The sequence below is a fragment of the Trachemys scripta genome, chromosome 8, assembly GCF_013100865.1.
Source record: "Trachemys scripta elegans isolate TJP31775 chromosome 8, CAS_Tse_1.0, whole genome shotgun sequence".
NCBI classification, from domain to species: Eukaryota; Metazoa; Chordata; order Testudines; family Emydidae; genus Trachemys; species Trachemys scripta.
This window is the reverse complement of record NC_048305.1, coordinates 92,566,070-92,580,792: the sequence shown is the minus strand read 5'-3', so window position 1 is coordinate 92,580,792 and position 14,723 is coordinate 92,566,070. Positions and strand designations below refer to the sequence as shown.

At 40.5% G+C, this 14,723-nt stretch overlaps 1 protein-coding gene across 5 annotated transcripts in view; it reads left to right on the top strand.

Moving 5' to 3' along the window:
• PATJ (PATJ crumbs cell polarity complex component) overlaps window positions 1-14,723 on the top strand; it is a 214,023-nt gene that overhangs the window by 63,964 nt on the left and 135,336 nt on the right. For all 5 annotated transcript variants that reach the window (XM_034778751.1, XM_034778749.1, XM_034778750.1 and 2 more), the window contains 4 exons: window positions 8,752-8,961; window positions 10,587-10,706; window positions 12,132-12,509; window positions 14,147-14,237. In XM_034778751.1, coding sequence (XP_034634642.1) covers window positions 8,752-8,961; window positions 10,587-10,706; window positions 12,132-12,509; window positions 14,147-14,237 — 799 coding nt within the window. The remainder of the gene's footprint in view (window positions 1-8,751; window positions 8,962-10,586; window positions 10,707-12,131; window positions 12,510-14,146; window positions 14,238-14,723) is intronic.

The following is a 14,723-nucleotide window of genomic DNA, read 5'->3' as shown; positions in this document are numbered from 1 at the left end:
ATGGTTTGCTTGTTCTTTGTTTGGGGCTTAAAGAGGGTTATAATCTGTCTACTGCTCAGTGCTCAGTTTTTGCTGAGAAGTTTAGTTTGTGAGAGTGTGTGTATGAGGTTATTTTCTCAGTACGTGTAATCGTGAGTGAGAGATGTGAATAAACAGGGCATGGTTTAAGTTAGTCACATTCTGATCAATTTCTCAACATTTTGGTCAAAGGGGAAAACAAGGTTTTGGTTACATATAGCAGAACAGAAGAAACAGCAAAATTAATGACTTTGGGAGGTCTCTTGAATATGGAAAAACTGTCATAAAAATAATGCTGGGAAACAATTTACATATTTGGTTTTGTGCTTTTTCTAGTAGAAGTCAACATACTTTCAAACCGACAAATTCAGCTTAAGATTTAGGTCTGATATTATGTTTAATTTTTTCTTTTAAATTTTGAATATCTGGGATGTTTTTTGATTAGTAACAATGCTGGCTTTCCTATACTAACCAGAGATCTATCTATCTGATAAATATATTTCATGTGATTTGCAGGCCAAGCTGATTTGCATTAATGGACAGAATAAATTTGAGCAAACTATCTGCTTATGTTGGTTGAATCATGTTTCCTTTTTCTGTTCAATATTTTTCATGCCTTAGCCCAGTTATTACTAGTTAAACTTGATTATATGCCCTTGGTTAACTTTATACCTGTTGAGGTGAAAGATTGTAGTTTGAATATCAGAGAGAGATTTAAGTCTTATTGAATTCAAGATACAAAATAAAGGTTGTAAAAAAATAAATTCATATACATTAGTACTGTAAGTGATCCCATGCAAAATGTAATGTCACAGTAACCTAATTAACATCCTCTGATCTGTAACATGTTTCTCTTGGCTCTGTCTTATAAATCCCGCACTACACAAATTGGCAGATGCAAAATTGTTCAGATAACTTAAAATTGGTACAGAAAAACTGTCTCAAACGGTTTCTTTTGGGACTGTTTACTGTACCGTGCAGTACTATTCTTGGTACACATTAACAGGTAAGTTCTTTTGGGGCAGCAGGCAGTTTGTTGCAATGTTCACGGAAGTTGATCCAGCCTAACGCAGATTTTAAGTGGTGTCAAAGCTAATACATTCTGAAACTAAGGGAGAATAATAGCATATAGTAAATGTCAGTCACCTGCAGTTGTATATTTTCACATATACTCGTTCTACATGAGACTAGGTATGGTTAGCATTAAATCTATATTTATTAGGCTGTTGCATTCAGAATTTTGATGCATATCCTCGGTGCCTAACATATTGTGCAAAATCTGATAGCCCAGCAGAATGGGATGCATGTTGTTAACCTAAAACTTCTCTGTTATTGTGGGTACTGTCACTGGTCTTTAGTGCCCTCTATTGGGTAACACAGAAATTTCATAGGCTTTGAAAATAATAAAGGCATCAGTCAATGAGTATCATTTTTAGAGTGACCAGACAGCAAGTGTGAAAAATCAGGACAGGGGGTGGAGGATAATAGGTTCCTATATAAGACAAAGCCCCAAATATCCGGATTGTACTGATACAATCATTTTTTGTATAAAGAAACTTGGTAGCTGAGAGTTGAAAACCATCAGTGTCTATGGCTGTGTAACTATTGCTTCAGCTTCACTAAAAGTATGAACTCCATCAGCATAGCCCTATGGGGCTATGCTGACATATGCTCATGGGGCTTATAACAGCATTCCAGCAAGCTCAGCTTTTTAAGAGACTTCTTGCAGTTCAGAACCAGGACCCCCAGAGAGAGCAATTCAGGTGGCCTCTTTTTGACTCTTGGCATTGTTAAATGAATCCAGAACAAATGAGGCTCTGAGAATGGCAAGGCAAAGATGACACCCTAGCTCAAGGAAAGGTTTGTGGGTTTTGAATGGAAAAAACTATAGTTAGACCTAGTATATTTCACATTTGTGTTAAATCTGAGTAAATTGTGACCATTTCATGCAAGTTCATATGTACTAGGTCAGGCCTAATGCAAAGGTCAAAAAAGACAACTACCAGGCCCCATTTCTAAAGGGATATTTGAAGGTGCAGCCACCTCTTGTCTGTTGAGTTGTGAACATGGTAAAATGTGCCAGATCTTTTTAGTCTTGTTTGATCCCTAAGGAAATAAATTTGTCCCAGTGACCATGATAGTAATGGAAGCTCCCCACCATTTTCCTCTTGAGACCTATTAATTTGCTTTTCCTGTTTGCTTATAAATAATTTTACCATTTACTTTAGAAGTGCTTCCTTAGACATATATGTCTAGTTTTAGACAGAGGACTTGTACTGGAGTGAATTTGGCTTAATCTGTTTTTAGTTCTCCCAGCAAGATAACATTTTAACTCTAAATTGGGGTTTTCCCTAGTCTATCACACTCATCCTACCTCCCAGGTAAATGAACCTCTTACCTGGAAGTCACTAGCTGAAATCCAGTCATGGCTGGTAGTGACTAAAGACAGCCTTATCTGTTGGCTTAATGGTGGCCTATATGAAATGAGTTGATAGCCTCAGTCTAGAAGATAAGTATTCAAAATATAAAACTCACCATGATTAACACTCTTGTTGCTAGTGGCAGGAGAGAGACCATGGATCAATGTATGAATATAGAGGAGGTTACTACAGAGCGCCACAGGCACCTTAGCAGGGCTGTATGGAGGAAGCTTGCACTGCCATTGCTGGCACAGCTCCTGTGACTACATAGAAAACTCTGGCAGCCAGTGCTGTCAATATGCTGCTAGGTTTCTAAAGTCCATTTTTATTCATGGTTTACAAGACGCAAACATGAGTTAACTCATTTGCTATCAGCATTTAGCAAGTACTGTTTTTTCATAGTGTCTTTGTTATTAGTTTTGAGTTAAGTCATTAGTAAGAGAGGGTCTTTGTTAAACACTTTCTTTTCTTTTGAAAAGAAAAGTAAAATGCAGTCCAAAGATTTTAGACCAAAGCTATCCTCCCAAATTATACAGCTTATTTATTGCCAGGTAAATCTTTATTTTTTTTAATAGCTTCAGACCACAGAAAGCAATTGTTATGGAAAGTTGTCTTCTGGCCATCACGTTGTGATGCATGGCTGTTGGTGACAAACTATTCAGCTTGTCTGGAGGACTGCTTAGGTTTCTGACTGATACGCCACTGTCACTGTGGTTTACATTGCTCTTCTCTTCCTGTACAATAGCTCCCTCTGCTTGAAAACATCAGCGTAATTATAACCTAGAGCAGAATGAGACCCTTGTTTTGTATTTGCCAGATTGGTGATTTTTATCCTAATTCTTCTATGTTTCATTCACTGATGTTTAATCTGTACAGATATTTGGCTTGCAGTGGGGGCAAGTGAGATGCTGCAAAATAATAATAGTCCTGCCTTTTGACATCTTACCCTGACCAAGTCAATATAAAGAATTGTGCAAGTACTCTGGCCTTTTCCATGTTAGCAACAGAACCAGAGCTGGTTGGTATATTTTCAACTAACTGAAATTTAATTGAAAAAAGCTGTCTCGTCAAGGCTGAAAAATTTTGGTTTTGATGAAGACTTCATCAAAAGGAGAGAGAGAAACTCGGACTATAGGCTGGTGGTTACAGTGCTTGTTTGCAACAAGGGAAACCTCAGGTTCAAGTCTCTGCTTTGCATCTATCAGTGGTCTGGGATGAAAATCTCTGCAGAGCAAGGATTTGAACCTGCCTCCCCCACATCCCAAGTCCTAATTGCCAGCTTCACACAGATTTTTCTTTTCCCCACCACTCCTAGAAACTTTTTCTAGCATAATTTCCTGACATAGCTGTGCCAGCAAACCCCTAGTGTAAAAGCAGTTACACCAACTAAACTGTGCTTATGCTGGTATAGTCTAAGGGCTTGTCTACACTACAAAATTAAGTCGACTTTATCTAATCTCAAGCTCCCGAATTAATGAAGTCGATTGTGCGTGGCCACACCAGGCTCATTGTCTCGATGAGTGCGTCCTCAATAGCGGAGCCTGTATCAATGCACAAAGCAATGCATCATGGGTAGCTATCCCAAAGTGCAACTTGCCGCGGTGTGTTTTGGGAAGTTTGTGATGGGAACATTGTATCGGCATCCCATGATACACTGTGCTCCCTCCCTCATATCAATGACAAACAACCCAGTGGTTTTCGCGGTTTAAAACCACCGCGCGTATGCCATAACCCCAGAAGCATGGAGCCTGTTCAATTGTGCACTCTTGCTGTGAGCATCTCAAACACCTTGCGCCTTCTTCTGCAGTATTTCCAGAGCTGAAGTAGGGCCTACCGCATGGAACATAGTGATGTCCTGCAAGCAGCCCTGCTGCAAGCCATTGAAAACACTTCACAGTTGCTGCTGGCAGTCACAGAGCAGCTGCACTCTGAGTGCCATTTCTGGTCCCCTGAAACAAGCACTGACTGGTGGGACCGCATAATTTCGCAGGTATGGGATGACGAGCAGTGGCCACAGAACTTTTGAATGCAGAAGGCCACCTTCCAGGAACTTTGTGCAGAGCTTTCCCCTGCTCTGCAGTTCAGCAACACAAAAATGAGAACTGCTCTGACAGTGGAGAAACAAGTGGTGATCACGATTTGGAAGCTTGCAATGCCAGACAGTTACTGGTCAGTCAGGAATCAATTTGGAGTAGGTAAATCAACCATGGGAGCTGCTGTGCTCCAAGTTTTCAGGGCTATTAATCGACTTCTGCTACGAAGGGTAGGGTGTCTAGGAAATGTGCAGGACATAGTGGATGGTTTTGCCACGATGGGGTTCCCTAATTGCCGTGGGGCGATAGAGGGTCTGCATATCCCCATCTTGGCACCAGACCACCTTGCCAAAGAGAACATAAACTGAAAGGGATACTTTTCAATGGTGTTGCAAGCGCTGGTGGATCACAGGGGACATTTCACTGACGTCAACGTAGGATGGTTGGGAAAGGTTCATGACGTGCGCAGCCTTAGGAACTCGGGTCTGTTCAAAAAGCTGCAATCTGGGACTTTCTTTCCGGACCACAAAATTAACATTGATGACGTTGAGATGCTATAGTTGTCCTGGGGGACCCAGCCAACCCCTTGCTCCCATGGCTCTTGAAGCCATATACTGGCCGTCTGGACAGCAGTAAGGAACGGTTCAACTATAGGCTCAGCAAGTGCAGAATGGTGGTTGAATGTGCCTTTGGTCATTTGAAAAGGCACTGGAGAAATCTATTAACAAGGTTGGACCTTAGTGAGGAGAACATCCCCATGGTTATAGCAGCCTGCTATGTGCTCCATAATATCTGGGGGGAAAAGGGAGAAATTTTCCCCAGGGGTGGGCAGTTGAGACAGATCGCATGCAGTCATTTTTGAGCAGCCAGACACCAGGGCAATAAGAAGAGCACAGCATATCTGCGAGGCTTTGAAAAGTCATTTCAGTGATGAGTCACAGTAATGTGAGTTGCTTGTCTGCATTGTGCTTTCCCAAATCTTCACCTGGCTTGTATCACTTCACCTGGCTTGTCCCTGTAAAGCCAACCCCCTGCCCAAGCCCACTGCTTCTACTCAATAAAGTACATTTATTTCTCGAATCAATTTGCTTTATTTAAAGAAAAGTAAGTAAAGAGGGAGAACAGAAAGAAAAGGTAACTCTGGGGAAAAGGTTGTACAGTTGGAACGGGAGAAGCATTTTCGGCTGTGTAATATAACACCACATTCCAGACCATCAAAGGTCTGTAAATGGGCACCTTCTGTTCCTTGTACCCCCCCCCCCCCCCTTAGTTAAGTGAAAGGGATAATGGAGTTTTTGCCCAGGCCTCATGGAACGCTTTGGGAAGGGTGATTCTGCATCAGGCGATGCTGTCTGTCTGTCCACCAGGGTCTGCAGAGGGACTCTACCCTCTTGCTTCTGTTCCTGCCGTTCAACCAGACGCCTCAACATGTTTGCTTGGTCCCTCATAATCTGAAGCATCTCATCCTGCACCACACGCTCTCACAGGGCTCCAGGGTTAAAATATTTCCTGGCTCTCAGGGAGAATAGAGCCACTGCTCGCCTGTCTCCCATTCTCCTCTTCCTCATCCATCATATAATCCTCCTTGTTGTCCCTAGGCTCTCACACCTGTGAGGTGTTCACGTTGCTTGTGGGGTGCTGGTAGGGTCCCCCTTGAGAATCGCATGCATCTTGTTGTAGAACCGGCATGTGTGGGGTTCAGCACCAGAATGACTGTTCACCTCCCTTGCCTTCTGATATGCTGGGCAAAGTTCTTTTATTTTCACGCGGCACTGCTGTGTGTCCCTCGTGTAGCCCTTCTCCCCCATTCCACGAGCGATCTTTGCATAGATGTCAGCGTTTCTTCTGCTGGATCGGAGCTCTGCCTGTACAGACTCCTCTCCCCACACAGCGATGAGATCCACCACCTCCTGTGCAGACCAGGCTGGAGCGTGTTTGGGGCGTGCAGTCTCCATGATCAGCTGTGCTCAAGTTGGCACTCTCTCAATGCTGATCAACCAGGAAATGGGAAATCAAAAGTTCATGGGGCTTTAGCATGGGATGGGCTTTTTCTGTGTACCTGGCTGCAGTGCAGCAGAGTTGAGAATGATCTCCAGAGCGGTCACAGATGAGCATTGTGGGACACCACCTGGAGGCCAATTAAGTCAAGTTACACAATGCTGCGTCTGCACTACCTCGCAGTTGGCCCATGAAAATGAAACTAAGCGCTACGCCGCTTGCAGACGTGGATTACAGAAGTACACATCAGAGGCGACTTAAGTCGACGTAAAGGACCCGGTAGTGTAGACACATACATTAACAGGTCGACTTAAGGCGGCTTCCTTCAACCTAACTCTGTAGTGTAGACCAGGCCTAAGTCAGTTTGGGGAACCAGTGTAAACTATACTGGTATAAGAGCAGTTTTGCTAGTATAAGCTACAACACCTTTTGAAAGTTTCCACAAAACAGAATTGTCGTCCTCTGATCAGCTCTAATCAAACTCTTCACTGCTCTTCTGTTTAAACATGGCTTTGGTAGTAAGGGTGGGCAAAGCTTGCTGTGTCTGTTTACTAGGGGCAGACAATCTCCCAATTCTGGAGATCCTTCTTATTCCGCCTCTTTGTTTTTAGGGCATCTGATGGGTTCCCCCATTCCTCTCCTCTCTAGTGTCAGATGTAACTTGGGGGCATGTAATTAAGTCTTTACATAATATGAGAGGCTTGGCATTTTAAACAACCAAACAGCTGTGCATGTTCACCGGTACGTGCACGCACAAATCTCTGTAGGAAGTTTTCTACCCAAAGACGACTTGTCAGAGGTGCACTGTGTAGGTCTGAGCACAAGTAACAGGACAGTCGAAGCATGCAGGCAACCATGCAGTGAGCTGTGTATCCGGGCCTGGAAAAGAGAGATTACTAGATCTGATTACCAGACCCAATTCATGCAGGGAAGGGACTGGTATAGGGAGTGAGTGTCCAGTATTTGGGAAGTGTCTAAAACGGAGTCAATCTTGGAGTTGGCTGAAATTAGCTTGTTTTACCTTAACCTGATTCAGCTTCAGGCCTTTTCCTTTTTTTCTCCTGAACTGATTTACCCCTCTCTAATTTCAGTCTTTTGCTGACGTTGCCCCACCACCTTTTTAAAAAAAACTAGTTAATTGTTTATTTGGAGGTGCTTTCTGTGTGTGTGTAACCAAATATGAATAAAAACAAAGTTAAAGGAACATTGTTTAGCTTGCAAAGTCAAACAGTCAAAAGTTAGGAAGTGCCATTTTTATGGTGGCCTGTGCAGTCTTAATTCTACCCCCTTGTGTATCCATCCTGTACACTGAATGAGCTGGTCCTGTGGAAAACCAATATGTGCTCATGTAATTATAGACACAATGCATGCACATAAGGGGTATTACAAGCACTAGAGAGAGCGAATGTGTGCCAGAATCTTAAAATAAATTATGCATGGTTTAACAATTATGAAAGGTGTTGCAGTGTATATTTTCTGCTACTATATAATGATTGAAATCTTTGGTCGTTTTATCTTATTGGACTGAGGATGGATTTTCAAATGGGTAGACATTTGACGGAAGTGGTACATTAGACATAAATCAGAAGAAAAACAATTGAAAAATATTCCTAAAAGGAATAAGCAACTTTCAAACCAGTTTATGAATCAATGATCATGAAACATCTGTCCATCTTTCCTACTTTAAACTTTCCCATCTTTTCAAGCAGTCGTTTATCTTCATAAATAATCCTCTCCTGAAAACAATCCTATGTCTTGTTTTTTAGCACTGTAAGTGTCTTTCTGTGTATGTAAAGCACCGTGTAAATGTATAGTGCCCTATATTACAATAATCTGAGCAAATGTAACTGCTAAATCCTGAACACTTCTGTAAATGGTAAGGATTTTTTTTTTAATGTAACTTTTGCTGACATGAAGCCTTTAAAATCATGTGTATGGATATTGTCTGGCTTTTGGTCACAATAGGGCAGATTGGAGGGGTTGTGAAGGAGCCAGCACTGCTTTTCCATCTGCAGTTTGGCCTGTCCCCTCCTCCACTTGAGAGAGCTGCTTTAGGAAGGCATAAATCAGCCTGTTCCAGAGCCTGGATTTGTTAATCTTCTGAGCATTGCCCATTTTTCCCCTCTCTCTGTCTTTCAGGCTGTTAGGATGGTTATATTCATGGACCGTCCTTTTGTTGTGTGTGTTTCTAACCTAACCCCACAGCATAAGATTATTCTTTTGTACATTCAAAACAAATAACACAACGCATTTATTGGGTTTTGTTGGGGCTGCTTTTTCAGGATCCCCTAGATCCAACAAGAACGGCCATTGTGATCAGCTCTCTGGTAGCGGGTGGAGTAGCCGAACGCGGGGGTGAACTGTTACCAGGCGACCGCCTGGTTTTTGTAAATGAGAAATATTTGGACAATGCCACTCTAGCAGAGGCGGTAGAAGTGTTGAAATCTGTGCCCCCAGGTACTATTCGCCTTGGCATCTGCAAGCCTTTGGTGGTAAGGACTGATTTTTAATTTATTCTATGTTGTCACAACAGTGACACGTACGGATGTAACGTGAGCATAGTCCCCAATTCAACAAAGCACGTTGTTTAAGTCTGTACCTATTCAAGACATCACCGAAGCAAACGCTTAACTTGAAATATGTGCTTAAGCCCCAATCAGTAGGACTTAAGCATGTGTTTGAAGTCAAGAACATAAGTACTGTCCTGAATAGGGATACTTTTTGGATTCGGGACCATACAGCAGACTTGAGAACACTGTTTCATTGTTCATTAATTAAGTTTATTTGTGTAGCACCATATAACAAGACCCGAGGCCATGAAGTGCTTGCAGTATAAACAAACAAAGAAGCACTGAAAGAGTAATGTAACAAGACTTTTGGATTCTTTCCTTTAATAAAAAAAAAAAAAAAAAAAAAAAAGTATATATTTGCCCATATCCTTATTTAGCTTCTTTCTTTGTCCCTTTTTAGGGCTGTCAACTAATCGCAATTAACTCGCGCAATTAACTCAAATTAATCGCGATTAATCACAGTTTTAATTGCTCTGTTAAACAATAGAATACCAATTGAAATTTATTAAATATTTTGGATGTTTTTCTACATTTCAAATATATTGATTTCAATTACAACACAGAATATAAAGTGTACAGTGTTCACTTTATATTATTTTTATTACAAATATTTGCACTTGTAAAAATGACAAACAAAAAATAGTGTTTTTCAGTTCACCTCATACAAGTACTGTAGTGCAATTTCTTTATTGTGAAAGTGCAACTTACAAACAGATTTTGTTTGTTTGTTTGTTACATAACTGCACTCAAAAACAAAACAATGTAAAACTTTAAGACTACAAATCCACTCAGTCCTATTTATTGTTCAGCCAATCACTAAGACAAACAAGTTTGAAGCGAACACTTGTTCTCACTTTCAGGTGACGTAAACAAGAAGTGGGCAGCATTACCTCCTGCAAATGTAAACAAACTTATTTGACTGAGTGATTGGCTGAACAAGAAATAGGACTGAGTGGACTTGTGGGCACTAAAGTTTTACATTGTTTTATATTTGAGTGCAGTTATTTTTTGAACATAATTCTACATTTGTAAGTTCAACTTTCATGATAAAGAGATTGCTCTACAGTATTCATATGAGGTGAATTGAAAAATGCTATTTCTTTTGTTATTGACAATGCAAATATTTGTAATAAAATATAAAGTGAGCACTATACTCTTTGTATTCTGTGTTGTATTGAAATCAATATATTTGAAAATGTAGAAAACTCCCAAAAATATTTAAATAAATGGTATTCTATTATTGTTTAACAGTGCGATTAATCATGTGATTAATCGCAATTATTTTTTAATCGTGTGATTAATTTTTAATTGCTTGACAGCCCTACTTTTTTACTTTATTTTTTTTATGTAAACCCATCTTTTTATCCTTTCAATTTATAGTAAAACAAATTCTGATCTCCTTCCCCTTCCTCATTCTCTCCTTCTCCACGGTCATTTCCTCCCTCTCCCCAGCAGCCCCACCTTTTTATTTATTTTAAGAATTTGGGGCTTTTTTGCTTTCCTGACGGTGTTTTTAATGCTGATGTATGTTTCAACTGCCTTTATAGGGAGAAAGCAAAGAGGAAGAGAACTTTTGCATTGTGGATCCCAGCACCATTGAAGACCACTCTGCATCTCCAGCACCAATAAATGATATTCATTCATCAATAATGCTCGAGGCACCACAGGTATTTGGCTGCTGTTTCGTTCTATTTAAAAGAGATAAGAAGGAAATGAGTTTCTAAAAGCCCCCTTTTACCTCCCAAAAACAAGTGTCCTTCAGAAGAGATGTCAATCCAAGGTTCATTCTGACTGGTGGGAAAATGTGAGTCTGGGATGAGCCTTGTATTCTGGTAAACAATCCCTCTCTAAAACAAATCCCAAGATTCAAGGCTTTTTGTGAGCAAATGCAGAATGTGTATGTGACACCTTGCTTACAGAGATACTGAGCTACCTTATTTACTAACCCGTTGCATTAAGATGCATTGTCTTACCTTGTATATGAAAGGTGATATGAAGTAAGAATGTTAGATCTACTGCTAATGAAGTAAGACTGTTAGATCTACTGCTAATAACAATCAATTATTGATTCAAGAAAAAAGAATGGTATGTAAGCAGGATTTCTTTAGAAAAAGGCAGTCTGTTGTCCTAGGGTTGGGGTGCTAGCCTAGGATCTGGGAGTCCCAGCTCTGCCACAGACTTCAGGGATATGAGGGGCTGGAGTTTGATACCTTCACTTTGATACAGAAGCACCTTACTTCATATTTTGACTTCAGTGGGCTTCTCATGGAGTAATATACTACTTAATAGCAGTAAAGGTATTGGAATCTGGCCCTAAAATGTCAAATTCTCCTGTAACATGTCTCTAGCTGTAACTGCTTGTAATGAACCTAGTGTGTGTAAAATAGTGTTTGTTTGTTTGTTTTTAAAACCCCCCCCCCCACCAAAACTGGTCTGTCGCTCACCAGTGTTAGTTATTGCCTCAGCCCACCTATTTGCCTAATCACTATTGTGTCAAGTTGGCACACTTCAAAGAAAGCAGCTCTAAAAAGGGTAATGGCAGGCACCCTTTCTTGGATTAGTATTTCAGCTGTGAGATGAGTGGATTGATCTGACTGTGGAGGGTGAGATGTTGACCTTTTAATTAAAGGATTGTGTGGAATAAGCAAGGGATGCCTTCCTGTTTAAACTGATGATGATGGGGATAATGTACATGTTTGCATAGCGGGATGACAGATAAATCCTCAGAATGTTTTGTTAGATTTATTTAGGCTTTTCCCTGCAGCTCTTAAAAAATACTGTCTAACAATTCCCGTTCCCCAGCTTCCACCCAGACTTGCTTTTTCCTATAGTTCCAGGAATAGCTGAGCAGCTCCCAACTTTCATTTCTTTATTGTTTTTAAAAAGTCATATCTATAATCATAAAAATGGTAAATCAGGGCAAGTTTCAATGTTCCAGTTTAGCTGCTTCTACTAAAACATAAAAGTTAACGGATACTCATTTAAAAAACAGAACGGTGGTTGTAATTTAAAATGTGCCTGACATAAAACACAACTGTAAGAGAGCTTGCAGGAAACATGATGTCAAATCTATACTCTAATGTTTTATGCAGGGTTTTAGAGATAAAACATTCTTTCAAGAAGAACTTGTCGATGAACCACTTCTGGATTTGGGAAGGCCGTTTCAGCTAGCTCAGAATGAAACCGAACATAAGGAGTCCTGGGAAATGCATGAATTCCTTAAGGCTAAAATGGAGGAAATGGGTGAAGAGCGGGAAATGTTAGTGGATGAAGAGTATGATGTGGACCCGGATTATTTTACATATGCCTCATCACATGTAAAGGACACAACTCCACCTGCTGGGAAGAACCTGGTTTCTATTGGAGAATGGGCGAAGCAACTTGAGCCAACTAAAACACCAGATTTAAGATCCCTTATTAGCACAAATGCTAAGCAGTCCCCACATTACCTGTATGATGATGAAGAAACGGTAAGAAATGTTACCCTGGGTTTCAATCCTGCATCAGGATCAGCTAGTATGGCTCCCTTGTAACTATACAGAGTGCTAGTGAAGTTGGTAGGAGACCAGCTAGCAGATACTGATGCAGGATTTGGACCTGTTTTCTATCATGATTTTTATACTCTTGTTTTTTATGGTTAGGTGGATTTTGACATAATTTAGACAAGATCTCTCAGTACATTGAGTAGATACCAGTGGACATTATTCTCTTGCACATAACACATTCTTAAAATCCCAAAACTAAAATGTATTTCCTTGCTGAATTTTGATCGCCATTTGGCAAATAATTTGCTATGTTGTTAACGCTGCAGAACTAATGATGGCTCCCTTTGTGACCCTTCTGTCTGCATCTTTAATATAACTTGGCAGGTGTGTCTTCCATCATCTCTTATTGGCGCACAGGGAGATTCAAAGCTCTCTTTGCCATCTTCTAACTTCTGTCTCTTGTTTTTCTGCAGTGCTGCAGCACGTCAGTGAAACTGACTGTCATCCTGATCTCTTATCGCACCAGTGCAGAATGTCTTGAGGGCTGCCTGTGCTGCATTGTTAGCTCAAGCTATAACTCTAGCATTGCCCCTAACCCAGCTGCTGTTCATGCACACCCATCTCTAGCTCGAGTTCAGTGGTGCTTTAAATTCAAGCTTGCCAGCCTGTCGGGGCCATGGGTTGAGGCTCGCGTACCGCTGATGCTGGAGCTAGTAGAGCAGTGGGGACTACTATGTGCTGCTAATCCAATCCCTCTGTGCGGCTCAATTATTTTGCAGTGGAACTGCTGTTACTTAAGCTACTCTAGCTCGAGAGAAGATAACTGATAACTTGAGCTAATGCGGAAATGAAGACAAGCCTTAGAGATCTGGATGTTTGTCAGTTCCACTGAGGGCAGCTGATCTGTAAGACACTGAGTGGAGCAGTACATCAGGAAATGATGAGGGGAAAGAGATTGTGACAGACAGATAATACTGGGGAGGGGAGAGGAGGGAGGGAGACCGCATAAGGCTCAATGTGTGAATGAAAATTTTGCATCCTCTATTTACTCTGAGAATTTCTTTCCCCTCTGTGTTTGCTTTCTGTTCCTGCATCCCCCAGAAAAGAAAGTGATTAAACTGGTTTTCTGTGCACCTAGTTTGCCTATGCAAATCAATTTTACCCTCAGTTTCCAGATGAAGAAATTGAGGCAGAAATGTTAAGTGACTTGTTTAGGGCCACAGAGCTTTTAGCGGGGAATACAAGGTCAGGTCTTTCATCTCGTGTAGTCCTGTGCTCTCTATATAAAGATGCCAAAATGCAGCTTCTGGTGAATGTGATATTGATCTAAAACTGTTGTTATTCCACATAAGTGTCAGGTGAAAAACCTCTTGCTTCCTCTCTGGGTTGCAAAACAGGTAGATAGTATGAAGTTCATTTTATATTTTAATCACACCTGACATTGTTCGCGCTCATTGATGTTGCCTAAATGAGCAATTAATTTCATAATTATCCAAAAAAAATTAAAGCAAGTTATGAAAATGTGAATGTTTGCTGTAAAATCAATGTTTATGTCAAATACTGCTATATGGGGCAATACCAATGCTGTCTAATTTTTAACATCTCTTTTCTCCCCCATGAAGTATGAAGCCACAGTGGAGAACAACTGCCAAACAGCCATATTTGATGATATTGAAATGACTGAGTCAGTAGCAAAAAGCAAACTGGATTTAGGTTTGTAAAAGACTTTTTTTTTTTAATGCATTAATCTTATTTACAAAATTAACTTTCATTTTGCAATACAGTTTTGTTCATATCTTTCAAACAAGGTAGTATCCACAGTATGAATCAGACTCACTTAAGACGATGGTTTGGCTTTGATGCTTTCCTTAAAAAGGACCTCCTCCAACTTCAAAATCCCATGTGTCTCTGAAAATATTTACCTACTTATTGTTACAAGTAACACTTAGTGACTGTAGCTGAAAGAGACCAGAGAAAATAATGCTATGTTTCTCAATTGTTGTTTTTAGCATGTTTGCTGTGTGCATTTGACTCTTGTGTTGTCAGTTTCCCCTATATAGTAAGGATTCCATTGGAACTACTTATACTCCGTAAGTGTTTGCAGGATTGGGCCCTAAATCAGTTTCCATTGTTGGTTGTGAAGGACCTTCACTACTACTTTTTTTTTTTTTTTTTTTTTTTTTTTTTTTAAATGATGGT